This window comes from Augochlora pura, chromosome 11 (genome assembly GCF_028453695.1).
Source record: "Augochlora pura isolate Apur16 chromosome 11, APUR_v2.2.1, whole genome shotgun sequence".
Classification (NCBI taxonomy): Eukaryota; Metazoa; Arthropoda; class Insecta; order Hymenoptera; family Halictidae; genus Augochlora; species Augochlora pura.
Genome location: NC_135782.1, coordinates 2,946,678 through 2,965,944, shown reverse-complemented (window position 1 = coordinate 2,965,944; position 19,267 = coordinate 2,946,678). Strand labels below are relative to the sequence as shown.

Below are 19,267 nucleotides of genomic sequence, written 5' to 3'. Positions count from 1 at the left end.
GTCTATTATTCCACGGCCGAAACAACTTCGTTTCGTGGCGCTTATTCCGGCAGTAAGGAAATTTATATTAATTAGCAAGAGTTTGAAAGATTTTTGTTTGAAAAGAATTGAAGTACATTGGTGGTGGGGCCCCGTGAGTCTACGGAGCCGTCGCTGCGAGAAAGTGCATGTGTGAGCGATGCAGACGTTGCATACATTGCAGGGATGCGTGTCGCGTGGTCGCCGGTGCAACAGTGTGCGTATATGTGTGTGTGTGTGTTTGTGTGCGCAGTCTCGCGCGCGCGACGCTATAGTAAACGGGAACCGTGCGCTACGTTCGTTTAGTAGGAGTCGGGATTTGGCGAGCGTCGGACGCGTCGAGGAGTGCCGAGTCCCTGTTATCGCACGAGCCCGTATGACAGAAGTCGCACGTGCTTGCTTAACGCATAAGCAGTGCGCATCAGGGTCCGAACGGATTCTCGATTGGTGCGAGAAAGACTATTAAACGTGGTTTATTAATCGCGCGACCGTGGGACGCGAACCAGAAGACAATATAAACCCGGCTTCGGTTCGCTACGAAACCGGCATGCTGTTCCCGTAACGTTTTCCGAAAAGCTCCCGAATGTCAGGCTCGTTGGTCAAGCACCGCGGACAGATGTGAACGTGAACAATTTAAGGAGGCGTGAATATTCATGGCGTGAAGGTTATGGGGAAAACGGATACATGACAGAGAGCCTGTTCCACCCGAGAGGAACCCTTAACGTTGTATGGGAGAGGAAGGTAAGGAGACTCGGGGATATATACTCGTTTGCGGTTCTTGTGATACGGAACGACGTGATTATTCGTCGGGATTCGTGTATTAAAATCACCGTACCGGTCTTCCCCTTCGCACGGGGATAATGCAACGAAACGTTAGACTGTATTTGGTGCGGAGCCCGGCGCCTGGGGCGAGCCGGTCTGCGTTATTTTAACAAGCATTCATTATCTTTCTCGTAGCCGTGCTTTTTCGCACCGTGGGGTTTACACGTCCCGCAGCTTCCGAGCTCCTTCGACAGAGATGACAGTTGATTCGAACGTGTGCTCGCCGCGGAATTTATTTGCAGGCTTGTTCTACTTAATGCGTGCTGTGTTTTTAACTGCACGTTTAACCTGTCAACTGGACGATTTGCTGGTCACGAGTCTTTCGATTTATACGGTCACATGAGCAATCACAATTTCGAATAATATAATAGAATTCACGAGTTTCCAGGTGGACGAATGATGGAATATTACGAATCAACGTCGAGTACACGCTTGTTAACAAATAATTAAATCGCTCGCGAAGATAATTTGAAGGCGTACGAATTTAAAAAAAAAATTATTTCGCTACGAATTCAAGACGAATTTTTATTTTTTGGAAGAAATTTTATTCGATGATATATTCGAGAATTAAATTAATTTCAATTACAATTATTTGCTCCGAACAAAAATTGAATTCTATTTCGTCGGTTCAAATTGAAAAGATAAATGCAGCGTGAAAGGGTGAGACACGGCGAAGGGAGGGTGGTGAGAGTTGCGATGATTATGGGGGCAAAAATATTCGATGACAACTTTATTTAATGTTACTATTTGAAATATTTGAAATTTATATAAAAATATGAATACTATCGATTGCAATGTAATTCTAATTACACTGAATAATGCGAAACCTAAAGGATGACTTCGATGGAAGAATTTCTTGCCATCAGCGGATTGTTCAAAAGCGCAAGGAAATAGGAATCGTAATATTTAAAAACGAAGGGGTCGCGCACCCCTTTTGTACACATAGATGCGCCGCGAACGTGTCGGTACGCGTTGCAAATCCCTTCGTAGCCAGCCTCCGTACGAAACGGCATGTCGCTAAGGGTGCAAACGATGGGAAAAACGCTATTAAACTGCCGTGAATTATCAAGGAATTACGCGGCGATAAAAACATTGTGGCACCGCGCGGTGGTTATCCGGAAGCGTGCAATAAAACTGTTTGAAGAGAGACACGAACGGCTGAATAATATTTGCAATTCGTCGTTAGGATTGTGCATTTATCGAAGCGAAGATAACAAGGAAGTTACCTCCGCGCTGGAATAATTGCATCTGCAATTTGGCCGGTCCTTGGGCGTGCAACGCGTCTGTTTACGCGGGATGGCGAATGAAAAACAAGGAAGACCTGTCCGGCGAAATTGCATAACTCTGGACGAGTTGAAATTAAACATTTCTTTCTCCTTTGTTCAATGAAAATCGAACGAGCGCGCGGTATTTCGCTCGAACGGATCTATGGGAGAGACACGTAACAGCCGATGCTGATATCCGTGTATCGATTCGCGCTAGGTGCTCGTCAGAGATATTAATTCCCCGACTCGTAAGAAACTTACGGGCATGCATTAGCGTGGATTTTCGTCTTGCAATTGCGCACGAGGAAGACTGCGTGGGAGACGCCGGCCACCGTTCCGTTAAAAGGAACGCCATTTTTTACGGCGTTAGGAGAAACGATTAATTTAATAACTAGATCATCCATGCATTAACCCGTCGTGAAACAGTAATTATGTGTGGAGTGTTGTAAACAAGGGTAATTTCATAATTGACAGGCCTACGCGGCAGTTGTTAACTAATTGTAACTCGAGAACCAAGGGCATCGGGCGCCGATCTTCGCCGACCCGAACCGGTTACACAGCGTTATAGGGGATGTAACGACGCAAGAACCGCTTTCGGAGACTCGCCGACCGTTAAATTTGTAAACACGTGCCCGATGGAAACAAAATGATCTCGTAATCGTTCGTCTATTGATTACGGCGGGATCGTCCCCGATCCCAACACTAACGTGTAGTCGCGCAATTGTTGTTCACAGTTACGCGTTCGCTTGTACATTGCCGTTCAAAAATGTCGCATATTTCTCTTCTCAAATTGTCTATTTTTGTTTAAAAGCTGAAGGTCAATTAAGGAAAATTTCCAGAATAGATATTTCTCTGCGATTGAATTAAATAATTGTAAAATGATTTTTTAAGGGTTGGTAATTTGTAAGTCGCAAGCTTAGCAAACGGCTTCGTTTCGTCGATTCACGTTTCGTCGCTGTTGTAATTGCATTTCATCAGCGTTCGAGCATTAGATGTAATCAGTGTTTAGTCATCGGCAAACACTTCTAGCCACGGTTAGTTAAGAACAGCTACGAAAATTTCCGCGTATTCGGCAGACTCTTCCTCTCCCCGAGGTTTCTCGGGCAGCGTAAGCATCGCCAACCCCGCAAATAAACAGGCAACACACTCGAACTCTGGCAATTGTTACAGGAAGATCCGGCCCGGAGACTAGGATCAATAAATCCATGAGATCACGGGGGAAGATCTATCGAGCTATTTTCTGAAAGACTTCGATCGTCCAGGAACGGCAAAGTTCCCGGAACCCCGGACAAAAGATCGGCGTTAGGCCCATGAGCTAACCGCCGTGGACGAGCAGGTGTTTTCTCACAGTGGACCAAAGCGACGAGACAATAAAAATGGCACACGAGAACGGCATTAACGGGGACACCGATTCCGAAACGGTGGAGCTGAATCCGTTGAGGAGGACCAGGTTCCACGTGAACCGTGTCGACAGCCTCGAAGGCCGAGCCAGCCTTCTGGGCGAACAAGAGACCAGAAAGTCCCTCAGGCACATGACCAGGGAGGCCCTGCCCAGGCTGGACAATTACAGGAACATCATGAGCATCCAGGCTGCGCACAGACCTTCCTTGGACGAGCTACACAATCCCACTCTGCTTAACAAGGTAAGGATGATGATGATACTTGACCATTAATAGGACCACCGGTTCTTTGTTTTACAACGCGCCACGGCAGTTGGACTCATTACGAGCCTACGATGGTAACCGTATGTGCTTAGCATTCTTTCCAGCCTGCTGCTCCTCGCGTACGTGATCGCGCGTGCCTGTTTTTCTGCAGTTTTAGGGTCATTTTAATCATCCGATTAAAAACACGCTCGATTATCAAACGCCGGATTCTGAATGGAAGCTTTCCTCTTTCCCAATCCTTTACGTTACTTAGAAGTCGTAAGTTCATCATTTTTATTAGAATCAACATTTTACTCTTTTTCTCAATCATCTTAATCTACAGAAATTTCTCTATCGTTCCAGTTTTCTCTATTTTAAAATGCTCTTATTCTTCCAGGTATCCCAGTTTGGTAAATCCATATATTCACCATATTCCTCGAAAATCAACATTTTCTTCTTCCACTTAACAAAACGCTCCTCCTCGTTTCTGCAAATATCCATAATTGAAGAAATAGTTGCGAACGAACGTTCCCGGCGGATTTAATTCAAGATCGGATTTGTTCTTGGAAAAGCAGGAGACATTCGGGAAGACGATCGATTAGATGCCCGTTCCGCGAATCGCTGTTAGAAAATGATTAGTGGACGGCGAACAGGGGACGTTTAATTCCGTTGTGTTGCATCGCGCAAGTGGTCTTCCGAAATTGTTGCCCGGTCACACCGCTTCTGTTTAGCAACGGTTAATCCGTGCCAATTGAAGAAGCCTGCGCGCGACACAACCCTCTTCTTCATCTTGACCCCGGCCGCCGTGACCAATGTACACGCGTGACGATTTAATCTGGGTAGGATTTTTCGAAAGTGTCGCGCGATGCCTGTCCGGCGAAGCACAGGACCTTCGTAAACCGATTGATAAACCGAAATACGATATGTCCGGCGGAACGTTGCACCGTAATGACTTGAATCTATCAACTTGATTACCCTCAACGCGGAGTCGATAGTAATTCAATCCTAATGAACTCTGTATATCAACAGATTTCATTGCAGCTGCTCATCGAAACTGTATTGCTCGTTATTTACTTATTACTAATTAGTTAGACGCTTTCTGTTAGCCCTAGATATTAACCTTAGGGTATTAATAATTCTCTGAAAGAAATCTTAAATATCCAAGTTGTATACTTGTCGTCTAAACCGTACCGTTGCTGTTGCAAATATTACATAATCGATCGAAAGAAAAGATACATTCAGCAATAATTTATTGTAAACGGGTATGCTACTCAGTTTCTTAGTACTTCTAGTTGGCAAGCTAGCTGATTTAATGAACTCCGCAGCCGTTTCACATTAAAATGTTTAAATACGTTAGCCGGGAAAAAATATCAGTGTTCTACGCGACGTCTGTGAATGATTTTAGACCGTTGAGTAGCGTTAATAGGGTATAAAGGTCGACTAGTTTTCAAAGTTAAGGTGTCGAGCTTCTAGAGCATTGGTACAATGTTGAACGTTGCATTTTTAATCGCTCCAAGGGATTCTTGGAATATAGAAGGCGGAACAAGTTGCTGCATCCATGTCCGAGGCAACGTATAAATTATCCAACGTAGTTGCCAAGATTTCTGCCGTGTACAATAGTTTATCGAAGTGCTCGAAATTCGGTTACGATGAAATTTATAGGGAACATGGAACAGCGAACATTATCTGTTCCGCCGGGTTAAACTGGAAACCCCCACGTCCCGTTGCACAATTAAACCATCACTTGATGTGGTTATGAATGCCACAAGACTGTCTCATCTGCCGAGAATATTTATTCATGAAATTCAGATCTTTGTGTGAGTACGGTTGTATTCAATGCGAGCCGTGAATTACGAATTACGCCGGTAATTCCGATTCCCCGAACAGCTTAGCATTCTGTTCGACCGGTTTCCATCAAGTTCGTGGACATCTTTCGGCGGGTTTTGCCCTGCGACGATTTACCTAAAAAGAGTGCGTGAACGAACTGATAAACTACACGCGACTGAATTATTATGAACGTAACCTATCCGGGGGATAATTAGACGCGATACTTTCGAAAATTGGTAACGCGACGATCATCGTTCAACTTCGTTGGTAGAGAATGATTTCGGAGCGGTGACAACACTGCTGTTGATCTCTGGTCTCGGTCAAGGTCCCACGATTATGCTCATTACGAAAATTTGTGATTGAGCATCGAAACAGTTACATTGTACTGCAAAATAATCGACGTAGTCTTGCGAGTGTAGAGAATATAGATAATTGAATGTTTTAAAATTCGCGCAAAAATTCATATATGGAAGTGTAGAAACAGATGTTCAACGTAGAGATAAAATATCGCTTTACCAATTGAAGGTACTGAGATTAAAGATTTTTATGAGGTTTGATCTGATAGGCTCTCGAGCCCTCGGAATAATATATCAAATATCTGTAGAATATTAATTGAATACGTGTAGAATTTGCGATTAAAATGTAACAAGCGTGGCGAATCAAAATTGGATCTGAAATTACAGCATTTTAAAGCCGAAATCGCCAGGGCAATTAACGCTAGGTTTACAGACAATTTATATTACTTTATAAAACCTGGTGTTAAAAATTGAAATTACGACAAATATAGATTTGAAAATATTACAATTAATAGTTCGCAGACTTTCGAATTTTTCTTGCCAAATGGCTGCGAGATCGTCGCGAAGGCTGCGCCTCGGTTTAAATTTTGATTTCGAGCCGTCGATAGAAATATCAACCGCGAATCCGAATTGTGCGGCATGTACGGCTTAACGAGAGTGCCAATGGGACCAGTAAAACGCGTGCTCCGAATACATTACGGGCCGAGGGATAAGCGTTTGTTATTATTTGACTATTATACCACGTTATTCTGTGAACGTGTTGGTACCTACACGATCACGTATGTCACCCGCGTGAGAAGAGGCTCCTTCTCGCGTCGTTCTTTTCTTCGACACAACGCGCGCTCATAATTCGTTTAACCGCGCTGTATACAGGCCGTGAAAAAAGCAACGTCCCCGTCTTTGTGTTCCAGTGTCTCCGAACCGGTGATAAGGATAGGACGGTAATAGAAAAGTATGCAAGCGCGTTGGCACGTAGTAAATTATTCCTAAAATTGTCTTTTATTGTTGAAAGGACGAAGGAAACGAGCGTTCGGAGATCAATCGTTTCGCGAGAGAACACGAAAGTTTGTTCGTACTTTTATAAATTACGTTGGTCGCGCCTTCCTTCCTTATTTCAGTGCAAAATTGTACAAGCAATTGCCGTTGATGCCAGGGGTAATCATCTGTCTCATGCAACCATTAATGTACATCCCAACTAATTCCTCTGTTTACGTTCAACACATCGCGCGGCTCGCTCGCGATCTCCAACGTTCCGCTAAAATCGTGAATTTTCCAAACGTGATAATCTTCGAATCTCAACATTTTCCATTCGTCTGCGAACGCATTGGAAAATCTTGTTCGAGCAGACCGCGGTCGCATAGAAATAGGAAGCCCCGTTCTTCCTCTATTCAGTAACAGACCCATAGTGTTTCAAACCGCGCCAGGTGTATCTTCAGAAAGCATACCTGAACCTTTATAAACTCTTATAAACTCGTGATCGAGGGTTTTCCTCGGAAGCCGCGCTCTTTTGTAAAAGTTCCAGTCGGTTGCATTCGAGGGTCGGGCAAACGGAGCAACGATTTCGAAACCAGTTTCCTCTAGTTCGACCACACCGCGATATAATCTGCGGACGACAGAATTTCCAAGATCATTTTTCAAACGGTTAAATGTTATTCCCATATGTGCGAGTCGCAGTACCGCGCGAGACCAGTGGCGCTCGAGAATTTTATAAAAAGAAAAGAATTCCGGCTCGATGAACGTTCATCGAATCGATGACTCCGACATACGAAATGATTTCCACGATAATTAGCTCCAATTTAGCGGAAGAACGCGGGTTTTATGTTTCCTTCGGGGCATCGGTAACGCCGCGGTGTCAATTATTTCGTGTAACACAATACGGAACGCGATACTCGAGAGCCCGTGATTTCTGCGAGCCGAGTTCCACAAACCGCTTCGCGACTCGGAAACACGAATTCGCAAAAGCCCCGAAACGCTTTTTAAACGCGTTAATGGACAACGAGAGTGTCTTTTTCGCGGAAGGTAAAGCCGCCGCCGCCGCTCGCGTACGCTCCGCGCAGCCATAAGAATAATTTTGCAATTATGCTAGAGACCAAGGCACGATATTCGAGGATAGAGCGGGAAATAATGGGATGAAATAATCGTCTCTCTAAGAGCTATAAAAGCCCGAGAGCCGCGCGTCGAGGAGGCTCTCGGTTACCCTTGAACCAGCTTAATCGGTCTCGTCGGACTTTTCTTTTCGTTCTGTCCCGGTACAGAGGATCGAATCGAGCCGCGTTGGATCACCGAGGGGCCAGGCCTTGGGAATATCTGAATTTCGTGCGAACGATCCCCCGCACCCCTAATCGTGACTTCACCATGACATCCTGGTGCGATCCAATTATACTTTGCTGCGTTCGTACGGCTTCCGGAAACGTTTGTTTGCCGAAGATGTATATGCGTATTTAGGAAGGCTGACGCTAACTCGCCGAGCATCGCATAAATCCGATGTTGCTGATATTACCCTTCGTCTCGCGATCCCTTCTTTCGTCCCTTCGACTTGATTCTCACCAGGATTTCCAAAGGGAATTAAAAAATTATATTTTAATCGTACCAGGTTCGAATACTGCGCTTCGTTAGTTAACTGTTTTTATGGCGAATATAATTTGTACAAGGCACGACGATAGGGGTCCTTTGATTTTGATCCTATTGGCAGATCGATAAAAGGTCGTCGCAGCGTCCAAGTCGAATTTCTAAAAAGTGTCTCAACATTGGGCGACGTGTAATGTACGGCATGCGAGGCATTGTTACGTAAATCGTTAGTCTTCATTGGTCGACTGGCGACCCTTCCTCTAGACGAATCACCTTCAATGCCGATAACCACCTCTAAATCTCAATTTACGCGTAACGCTCGTGTACAGAGATCCGTGGATCTCTCGACAACTCCTACAATTTAATTCTATAAATACTTTGTACGGCTGTAGTAACACGGGCAAACACGGAGCCCATTCATAATCGCACTGGCTCAGCTGGTAGCCGCCGAGCGCATATCTGGAACAATCGCTTAGTTTACACTCGAATGATCTAGATTAGGACTATTAACCCTTTCGTGGCACAAATTATTCTTCGACACTTCTGGATCTTCGGTCGAAGCGGATCCCGTGGGTTTCGGAACGGATGCGATAACCGTAACTGAAGATGTCCATGCGATTCTGGCTCGTAAACGCTGGCTGAGAACGATATGAAAAATAAAATCGATTATCAGCTTTTGTTTTAAGAATACAAATATTTATAAAAGGAAGATCTGTGTTAGGATGATGATATTACTTCTACGAGTATTAATTTGTTGTCTCCTTTGATTTGTGTCAGGGATCAGGCTCCCATACATTGCCAATCGCGCACGTGAAACCGTCGACTTCCGGCTTCAAATTCGGCTGGATCCAAGGAGTCCTGCTGCGATGTCTCCTCAATATCTGGGGTGTGATGCTATTTCTGCGGCTCTCGTGGGTCGTGGCTCAGGCTGGCACAGGTAATTATTAAACAACCTGTCCCGATTACATCGAAACGATCGATCGCCGCTCCACGTAAAAAATTATATTAATTTCGTCTGGTTCCAGGACAAGCCATCTTGTTAATCTTCACGACGACAGCCGTGACCACGATAACGTCGCTATCAATGTCAGCGATTAGTACAAATGGGCTGATCAAAGGAGGTAAATAATACCTTCTGCGTAAATGAGCGAATCGTCGGTGCGAGGCTGTAATGAATTAATACGATTAGTAACGACGTGTGGTGATGCCATAATCAGATTAGACCATTCAACCGGGATAACAAGTCGGATAGGGTGTATATCTGCGAGTTGCTAATAATCTAGCAAGTTGTTCATCTAATTCGGCGGACAGTAATTTGTTCTGACAAATTGGAAATTGTCTCCCGTACTTTCTACGAAACTATTTCTGTTCGATTGGCATTTAAATAGCGTAATTTTGAGGCGTTAGTGATAAATATATCAAATAGAACAGCGCTCGAGGTCGGAGATCTTCGTCTCAGTTGTCTTCCGAGAACAATAATGTCGAGTTGTTCTGAGAAATGCCGAGGGACAGAATTCGTGAAATTTCTATTTTATTTATTACTATTTACTATTAATCTCTCTCTCTCTCTCTTGTAATGTAACAAATTAAGCACTTGCAACAAAAATAAAAAAATATTGCACGAGCCAACTGCTTAATTGATTCTTCAAACAGATATTAATCAATTATATTTTCCGCAGGTGGGACGTATTACATGATCTCCAGATCACTAGGACCAGAATTTGGTGGCGCTATAGGGCTCATATTTTCCCTGGCGAACGCCGTTGCATGTGCCATGTATGTCGTTGGGTTCTGCGAGAGCATGGTCGATTGTCTCAAGTCGAATGGAGTCTGCATCGTCGACTGCGACAACACGGATATCAGAATTATAGGTTCGTATCTAAAATCTCTCATAGTTTCGAGAACATGTGGTTTTAATCATTTCTTTTTAATAGGTTGCATCACGATAGTGTTGCTTCTGCTGATCGTGATGATCGGTTTGGAATGGGAGGCGAAAGCGCAGATCGGTTTGCTCGTCATCCTGCTCGTAGCTATCGCTGATTTTCTAATCGGCACTTTTGTTGGTCCCAAAGATGACGCGGAGAAGGCGAAAGGGTTTGTAGGATATAATGGTAATGTCCAGTCGAACATAATTTCTCCTTTTACTTGTCGCTTGTATTTCAATTAGATTATCCTTGCTGTCTTTATTATTTTTACAGGGGAACTGTTCAAGGAGAATTTTTATTCGGACTATAGGTATTACGAAGGAGTTGAGCATAATTTCTTTTCAGTTTTGGCTATCTTTTTTCCGGCTGCAACAGGTATCCTGGCAGGTGCGAATATATCCGGTGATTTGAAGGTGATTTAGACCTTTCATCTATAGGGATTATTATGTTAATATTACGTTTATTAAGACCACGTATTGTTAAGACAGTCAATATGTTCGCTAACAAGTGATAGAAAATTTAAAGAATCATTTTCTATAATAATAAGAAATGAAAGTCGACGTCAGTTTCGTCTTCTAGAAAGATAAATATTTTATCACTCGTTGCTGGCCACAACGCAGTATAGTGTACCTAGTATTTAAATAATAGTGCAAGATCATTTTACTCATGCGCTAAACGTTCCCATAGGATCCGCAAACTGCGATACCCAAGGGTACATTGTTGGCAATACTTTTGACAACGATTTCATACGTCCTTATGGCCTTAATGGTGGGCGGCACAGTATTGAGAGATGCGTCTGGCGATGTTAACGATCTATGGAACGTGTTCAATAGTTCATATACTGCCATAGCAGCTTTCAACTCGAGCGACGAATCGACGGAGGCTACAACTGTTGTCGCGGATACAGATCAAATAGTTTGGAGTATATACGGTACAAAGTTTAATTGCACAGGCAACTGTTCTTATGGTAGCCAGAATAGCTTTCAGGTATTATATCGTTGCAAAGTAGTATATTATAATTGCTTATCAGAAACATACATTTTTATATATATCAAATCGAATTTCTTAGGTGATCGAATTGGTCTCCGTGTTTGGTCCAATTATTTATGCTGGATGTTTCGCAGCTACGTTATCAAGTGCCTTAGCATCGTTGGTATCCGCACCTAAAGTGTTTCAAGCTCTTTGCCTTGATAAATTGTATCCTGGAATATCATGGTTCAGTGGCGAGAAGGATAAGGAACCGATCCGTGGTTATTTCCTTACATTTATAATTGCTGTCGGTTTCATCTTAATCGGTGAATATTTCTAGCATACGATTTATATTTTTCATAATTCACAGTTGTCTTTCTAAAGTCTAATTATCATTTCTCAGGTGAATTAAATGCCATAGCTCCCTTGATCTCAAACTTCTTTTTGGCTGCCTACACCCTAATCAATTTCAGCACTTTTCATGCTTCACTGGCTAAACCAATTGGCTGGCGACCAACATTTAAGGTATATTATGATACTATCTCCTAAAGAAAAAAATCACTTATTTAAAATATAGACAGCAGTTATTCACATATATTTTTATTTTAGTATTACAACATGTGGTTGAGTCTTGCTGGTTCCATTCTTTGTGTCTCTGTGATGTTCCTGATCTCATGGTGGACAGCTCTGATTACCTTGTGTGTGGTTTTAGCTCTATATCTAGTAGTCTCTTACAGAAAGCCAGGTACAACTTCATATATCTAATATTATGATTTTTAATAGGAATATAAAGATATCCTTGTTTCTTAGATGTAAATTGGGGATCGACTACGCAAGCCCAGACCTACAATAACGCGTTAACCGCTGTGCAACAATTGGACAGGGTCGAAGAGCACGTTAAAAATTACAGGCCCCAGCTTTTGGTACTCACTGGCATGCCTAGCGCGAGATCAGCACTCGTTGATTTTGCACACCACATTACCAAGAACAATAGTTTATTTATCTGTGGTCACATTATGGAGGTGAATTTCTAAACTCGTTAAATTATATCTGACATATATAATATCATTTGTATATAGAATACAAGAAAAATTTTTATATAATATTTCAGACACCGATTTCATATAAAACACGTAATTCAATTATATTGAAATGTACCTCTTGGTTCAGAGGGAACAAGATTAAAGCATTTTATTCGTTGGTGGACGGTGCAAACTTTCAAGATGGCACTACTTCCCTTTTGCAAGCGGCTGGTTTGGGAAAAATGAAGCCTAACGTTTTATTAATGGGTTATAAACAGGACTGGGCTACATGCCCTCGTGAAAATTTGAATATGTACTTTAACGTAATGCAGTTAGTATTTTTCTAAAGTAAATGGAATCATTACATTACAGATTTTAGTGTTATAACTAGAGTCTTATCTTTTATAATTATGTTGATGTGTTATCTATTTAGTAAAGCATTGGACATGCATATAGCAGTTGCACTTCTCCGAATAAGCGAAGGCTTGGACTGCGGCAACGCTGCGGGGGATGTTGAGGAACCGAAGAAAAATACGATATCTTCGATACCGGCAAATCAGAGTTTCTCGCAACTTAGCCAAGGTGTATAAGATATTGTACTATATTATATTGTATTATAAGCATTCGCTAACAATTAATATTTCGTTTAATAGCCAGTAGCACGTCGGATATTTCAATACCTGGTAGTCCAACACCGAGACGATCGAAAATTATCAACGAGTACCCCAACCCGACAACAGAAGATCAACGCGAAAATCGACCGAACATTATACCTGTGGCGAAAGACATACTTAACGCTATGACGAAATTTCAGCGTAAGCAAAAAAAGGGGACCATAGACGTATGGTGGTTGTACGATGACGGTGGCTTAACCCTTTTGTTGCCATACATTATTAGCACAAGACGAAACTGGTCTAATAGTAAATTGAGGGTGTTCGCGCTTGCTAATAAGCATTCTGAGTTAGAATACGAGCAAAGAAAGTAAGTTATAATGTTCGCACAATGATGAACTTCAGGGATCATTAATAATACTATTACGCGTAATTTTAGCATGGCAAGTCTTCTATCAAAATTCCGGATAGATTATTCTGATTTGAAAGTTATATCGGATATATCGAAACCAGCACAAGATAGTACGAAAAATTTCTTCAATTCGTTAATAGTCAATTTTCAACAAACCGATGATCCCAAAACAACAGATGATGGTTTGTTATAGAAATAATATAGTATTGCATAGATATTGTTTGAGTAAGAGAGCTTCAAAGTGATAAACCAATTATTTTCAGATGTTATTAAAGATTCTGAGCTACTTGCCATGAAAGAGAAAACAAATAGGCATTTGCGTTTACGGGAATTGTTACTTGAAAATTCAATGGAAGCTAATTTAGTTGTTATGTAAGTAAAAGGGGTCTTTGCTTGGAAACGATGCAGCTGTATCTTTTAATCTATTGAAATTTATTTTTAGGACATTACCAATGCCACGCAAGGGTGCTGTATCAGCACCTCTTTACATGGCTTGGCTGGAGACTTTAACGCGTGATATGCCGCCATTTTTATTGGTTCGAGGGAACCATACGTCTGTTTTAACATTTTACTCTTAATGACGCCAAAGAAAGAAATCCGTAAGAATATTTGTGTATGAAACAGAAAAACTTTTCCAGACGATTGACAATGTATAAATAATAAAGGTGCCTTTATGAATGAAAAGGCATTGTATTTGAATGAGTTAGTATTTAAGAGTGTGCAGTTACCAAGGACCAATATCCAAATCTGTTTAATCGTAATAAAATGCACCAAGACTGTTATTTTTTTAAACACACGTTTGTCAGAACAATTGTTCCTAAATTTCTAAATAGTGTTCTCCATCCATCAGTTATAACAATAAAATTAATTACGTCTCTATAAATACTTAAAATAAACGAAAATACGATGTATGTACTAATATGATCATCACTACACTGCAGTCTACATATTTGCTTAGAATTATTCGAAACATAAATAATGCATTTCAGTATTTAAACTTGCATTATTTGACGTCTAATGCCGACAATCATTTCACTTCGTAAAGTATTCCGAGATATTTTGAATAAATACAAGCAAATATGAATGTATTCATGACAAAATTTCAAAAGGATACTAATCTTAGATTTAATCGTATAATTAAAAGTGATGTTTATTTTTATTAAATGATTTTAAATAACACTCCAGATTCTATTACTAAGTCGTCCGTTTAAATGATGCGCGTATTTCGTGAGCATATTTTCACATAAGCCATTAACCGTAATAGTTAAGATTATTAATATGAAAGATTAGTTCTTCCTAATTACCTACGGCTGTTCTTCTAGTTATAAGGATAGTGAAATTGGTAAGAACTGGACCATAACGTCTAGCACATATCTTTTATTTTGTTTACAACTTTTTTAGTCTTATACACTTTGGAATACTTGCAAAAAAATTACATAGGATGGTACTAAATCTAAAAATACAAAGTGTGAATTATTTACTGTAAAATGCGTTCATAAAATACTTTCATATTAGAAAATGCTTCAAAAAATGACAAAAACGAAAGGAACATTGAAATTATTGCAAAAATATGCATATCAAATTGTACAAAAGTGTAATAAAATTACTTAAATATTGTCATGACTTTAAAAAACACCAAAAAACCATTGCAGTATGTTATATTAAACTATGTAATGTATTATAGACATTGTAAATTTGCCAATACACATCAAGCTTGCCATACTATATTTATTATTGTGTATACGTATCAGGTTTACTATATTTATAGGTATTTTGCTTTCTTTCTGTTCAGTAAACTCTTAATTGTGTAACTTCGCTTTAATGTGAATCAGCTCATTAACTCTTAATTATTAGCGCTTTAATATATTATTAACTTTGTAGTATATTATTGAATAATAGAAGAGCTCTATTTGAATAGTTTGGTGAACACGATTGATAGACTAGTAGCAAATGCATTTGAAGGTGTTAGAATACTGATCATTAGTTCCTAATAATTGGTTTCTAATTGTATAACATAATATATCAAAAGTAGAAGACATTAACTATATTCCGATCTTGTATATCATTTTTATGATTTTATTCTTTTTTGTGCTATAATAGAAAATCGTTTTTATTTACTTCTATAGCTTACGAAGCAATTTTTTTTTGTAAATGTCACAAGTTCTTGTAAAAGGAGAAATTTTGTGCAGTATTAATAACTCTTATATTTTGATATCGAATTTATTGTATATATCGGAAGTTAAACATGTGTTTATCATCATGAAGCATAAAATATAAAATAAAAAATGGAAACAATGATAGAATATGTTTGTAAATATTAAAAAAAAAAATAAAAAAAATGAGTAACAATAAAATAATATACTTTGTCATATATATATACACACAAATGCTGCCACAATAAAGTTGCAAAATATCAGAAGAAAGAAACCACAATTTTTTTTTTTTAGACGATTGGCAAGATAAAAATCATGACTGTATGTAAGTCTAAAAATTAGATAAATTATGATTGTTTCAATATATTATTCTCTATTGTAAATACATTAAAAATCAAATATATTAATCTTTTTAATTATAAAATCTTTTCTATATAATTATATAGAATTATAATCTTTTTATAAAATAATTATAAAATAAGTTTTTTTTTTTTCATTAAAGTAGTTTTAGGGCGACGTAATTGTTACATCAATATCATAGTTCTTTTTCGCACAGCATTTTGGTAATATCTCTCATAGAAATATTTAAACTTGATTTTTATCAATGTTTAACGCTAGCAATGAACACGTTTGCTAGTTCGATTTAAATTCACATATCAGGTTTAGACACTGTGAATGTGTCTAGGTTTACGTATCAATAAGCAACAAGAACTTAAACCAGAACTGACCTTTGCTAATTCGGACATGTGCAATGATCTTGTAGGAAAGTCAATTTTCTCGGCAAACACTCTACTTGATTGCGGAATCTCATCTTCTGATCGATGAATTAACGTTCCGTTTACGTAAAGCACATTGGCGGCAACATCTTCAGGCACGGTAAATGTTTGATAGTTGTATGTTGCCTCCCTCTCGATTCTCTGTAAAGAATCACACTGATATAAGAACAGCTTCTTTTACAACTACAAGTTCATTGTACATATATATATATATAGCTGTGAGATTCAAATTGGACACCTTTAAAACTTCCTGTGATTCTTTTCCAGCACCCACGCAAATAATGGTTGGACCAGCCATTGTAACTAAAGCTTTCAGTCGTTTAGATTCAGCAACCTGTAAAAAATAATTTGATGAGAACAACATACATTTACTCTCAAAATAGTTTGATACTCTGTGTATCAAATGTGTACATGATTAACTTTTATTTTCATGTTAAATTGTTAATATCCTGTTTGTCCCAAATAGAACCTACAATGAGGTCATACCCTTTGTTACAATAATGTTATTAAATTTATAGTATAAGCGTATAATTTTTCAGAAGCCACTTCCTGTAATATTTGAACATGATGCACATACTAACAAATAAAAATTATTCAATGTGTCCAATTGTTTGGTAGCGTTGCGTTAACTAAACTGTTGAAGCAAAGGTCAATTATTATAAATGAAACAAATATAATAATTCTGTAAAATGTCACTTCTGAATTAATGCCGAAATTGGATATTGTTAATGACCTGATATAGATTATATTATACAATTTTATAAATGCCATTATATTTGTTCCAACAGTAAGTGCATACTAATATAAACTTATGTGTCTTAACTGTGACAGTAGTAAAAATAATGCAACCTTGATCGATCACGGAAATTTTTAGATTTTAGTAACGCGTGGAAATATAATGCAAAGCATAAATGAAATCTTAGGCAATGATCGATTTAAGTTACACTGTATTAAAGTCAGCAGTGTGACATACCTATGCAAATAGATTAAAATCGTAAACTTGTGCAAAATGTAAAAGTAAAATGTATATTTCTGTACATAGTGTATGTGTTCCATGTGCAAGAAATGCACCAAGCCATAAATCACATATTTAATGCTCTTCGTATGAAAGCATTTCTTCAAGTCTGTAATATTATAAAGTATCTAATTATAAATAATAAAGTTGAGAAAATCGTGCTGAATCGTGTTTCTAAATTGTGAAGTCGTTTTGCAATGGAGTATGCAAAAGAAAGTCAGTCTAGTGCACCCAAACCTGAAGTGGGGCTGAGGTAAGACTTTCCACAATCACCTCTTCGCCACCATCTCCCACCTTAAATGAACATTGAAAAAGTAAGTTGTATAATTTTAACATTCGGATCTTGTTAGTCATAGTGTCAACCCAATGCATAGAATATTATAACGTTACACCTATAAATTATACCATAAATCTTCTTCATTAATATAAAAATAAACGCATCTAAATAATTTGCACATAATAAAATAAAATATAATTATACAACATATATGTTATAGGTGATACAACTAGATATATAAATTTACAAAGTATTGCATTCTGTTTCACATATATTACACAATTACATTTAATCTATTGATCTATTCAGTCTATTTAATTCTCTCTACTATGTAAACACTGAAAACATTTAAACATAAAATATTCTTCCAATGCAAAACAATCATAAAACACATACAGGTTTTAGTTTCTTGACATCGTATTTATCGCAGAGAAAGAACATGGGAATGCAACTAGATAGTTTGTACAACAATAAAGACAATATCGTTTGACAAAATATTTTACCAAAATGTTCATGCTGTCATTTTTGTACGTTTTCAAAAAAGTCATAACTTTCCTACAGACAGAGCCTTGAGAACAGATTTCACGGAAAACGTATATTAAAGAACCAAGATATGCAAAGTACATTAAACGTTTGAAGTAGCAATTAAAATTTAACCAACCTTAATAGGTACACAAGGATACTCTGGAAATGCTGCTGCAACTGCCCTTGCACCCGCTTCGTTCGTAAAATGAGACAATCCAACGAAGAATTCTCTGCCTAGAATAAAAAATATCCAAAAAACAATAATCCGACTTATATAGAATATTAACTTAACATTATATTAGTTTGATAAACAAGATTATAAATTTACCAGTGAATAGCACATCACCGCCGTCCAGCCGAGCATTTTTATCGGCAATTTCAATAAGCGGGATCTTCAGCTCTTTCTTTAAAACAGCTCTAATTGTCTCAATCTGAAAATTAGATCATCACCTTTTCAGCCACCAACACGCTGACAGCACTATTCACCCGTGTGACGTGCAACAATTTAATCTAATCAATGCCGGTTATTCAGCGGCTCAATTGAACCATATATAAACAAGCGAGAAATTGCAAAAAAGTTTCGGCGCATAGCAAACCGTCCGTTACCTCTTTTATCCGGGAGGATTCGTTCGGCCGTGCTATGAGCGCGATACCGTTACAAACGACAGCGATATCCTCGACGAAAGCGCAGAGCGGCGAGTTCTCGTCCGGCGGCATTTCAACGACGTCGATGTTCAGCTGTCGCAGAAGCTGTGCCAGCGCCAAATGCTGTGTTCTAGCCTCGTCTAACGTGACCTCGCCTCTGGTGCGAAGCGAAAGAGGAATACGACAGAGAACGGCATGCGTGTAATGATGAAAAGGCATGGCTCGTAAATCGTGCAGGCTCTCCCGATCGAATGTTGTGTGAACTTCGGTGTTTTCCTTTTCACGATCGACGCGGCCGGATCCCACGCGAAACAGGTTACAGCTTTCGCTCAGCTTTGGCGCAACGCTGAGTGCTACTACCGTAGATTTTGACGTTTATATAAAAACAACAATGGGGACAGTGTTGTCGACGTTCGATTTCGAAAGTCACTAGATCGGAACCTGCGGCGTGGGCGAATTCGTGAAGAAAGCATCGCCGATCGTTGCGCCGCGCGCGGC

At 39.4% G+C, this 19,267-nt stretch overlaps 2 protein-coding genes across 3 annotated transcripts; one reads left to right on the top strand and one right to left on the bottom strand.

Annotated features, from left to right (window-relative positions):
• The first annotated feature begins 337 nt into the window (after positions 1 to 337).
• Positions 338 to 14,747, top strand: Ncc69 (sodium chloride cotransporter 69). Its single transcript, XM_078194240.1, has 18 exons — positions 338 to 759; positions 3,276 to 3,748; positions 9,217 to 9,376; positions 9,465 to 9,560; positions 10,119 to 10,310; positions 10,374 to 10,550; positions 10,638 to 10,777; positions 11,052 to 11,351; positions 11,434 to 11,659; positions 11,737 to 11,858; positions 11,943 to 12,078; positions 12,144 to 12,355; positions 12,445 to 12,686; positions 12,789 to 12,937; positions 13,009 to 13,336; positions 13,406 to 13,560; positions 13,642 to 13,750; positions 13,821 to 14,747. Exons 2-18 carry the CDS (start codon positions 3,482 to 3,484, stop codon positions 13,954 to 13,956), a joined length of 3,147 nt encoding a protein of 1,048 aa, XP_078050366.1. The 5' UTR covers positions 338 to 759; positions 3,276 to 3,481; the 3' UTR covers positions 13,957 to 14,747.
• Positions 14,741 to 19,199, bottom strand: LOC144476918 (N(G),N(G)-dimethylarginine dimethylaminohydrolase 1). 2 transcript variants are annotated; one of them, XM_078194241.1, is made up of 6 exons: positions 18,731 to 19,199; positions 18,453 to 18,555; positions 18,261 to 18,358; positions 17,560 to 17,616; positions 16,546 to 16,641; positions 14,741 to 16,448 (listed from the first exon to the last, which is right to left on the bottom strand). In XM_078194241.1, the coding sequence occupies exons 1-6, from the start codon at positions 18,986 to 18,988 to the stop codon at positions 16,194 to 16,196; spliced, it is 867 nt and encodes a 288-aa protein (XP_078050367.1). In that variant the 5' UTR covers positions 18,989 to 19,199; the 3' UTR covers positions 14,741 to 16,193. The 2 variants fall into 2 exon arrangements, with proteins under 2 accessions (XP_078050367.1, XP_078050369.1); XM_078194243.1 differs by lacking the exon at positions 17,560 to 17,616.
• Positions 19,200 to 19,267: the final 68 nt, after the last annotated feature.

Coding starts and splice junctions, on each gene's coding strand:
- Ncc69 (XM_078194240.1), top strand. CDS start 3,482: ATGGCACACGAGAACGGCATTAACGGGGACACCGATTCCGAAACGGTG. Junction 10,551..10,637: donor AGGGTTTGTAGGATATAATG/GTAATGTCCAGT, acceptor TTATTTTTACAG/GGGAACTGTTCAAGGAGAAT. Junction 12,079..12,143: donor AGTCTCTTACAGAAAGCCAG/GTACAACTTCAT, acceptor CTTGTTTCTTAG/ATGTAAATTGGGGATCGACT.
- LOC144476918 (XM_078194241.1), bottom strand. CDS start 18,988: ATGCCTTTTCATCATTACACGCATGCCGTTCTCTGTCGTATTCCTCTT. Junction 18,556..18,730: donor AATCCTCCCGGATAAAAGAG/GTAACGGACGGT, acceptor TCTAATTTTCAG/ATTGAGACAATTAGAGCTGT. Junction 16,449..16,545: donor AATCACAGGAAGTTTTAAAG/GTGTCCAATTTG, acceptor GATTCTTTACAG/AGAATCGAGAGGGAGGCAAC.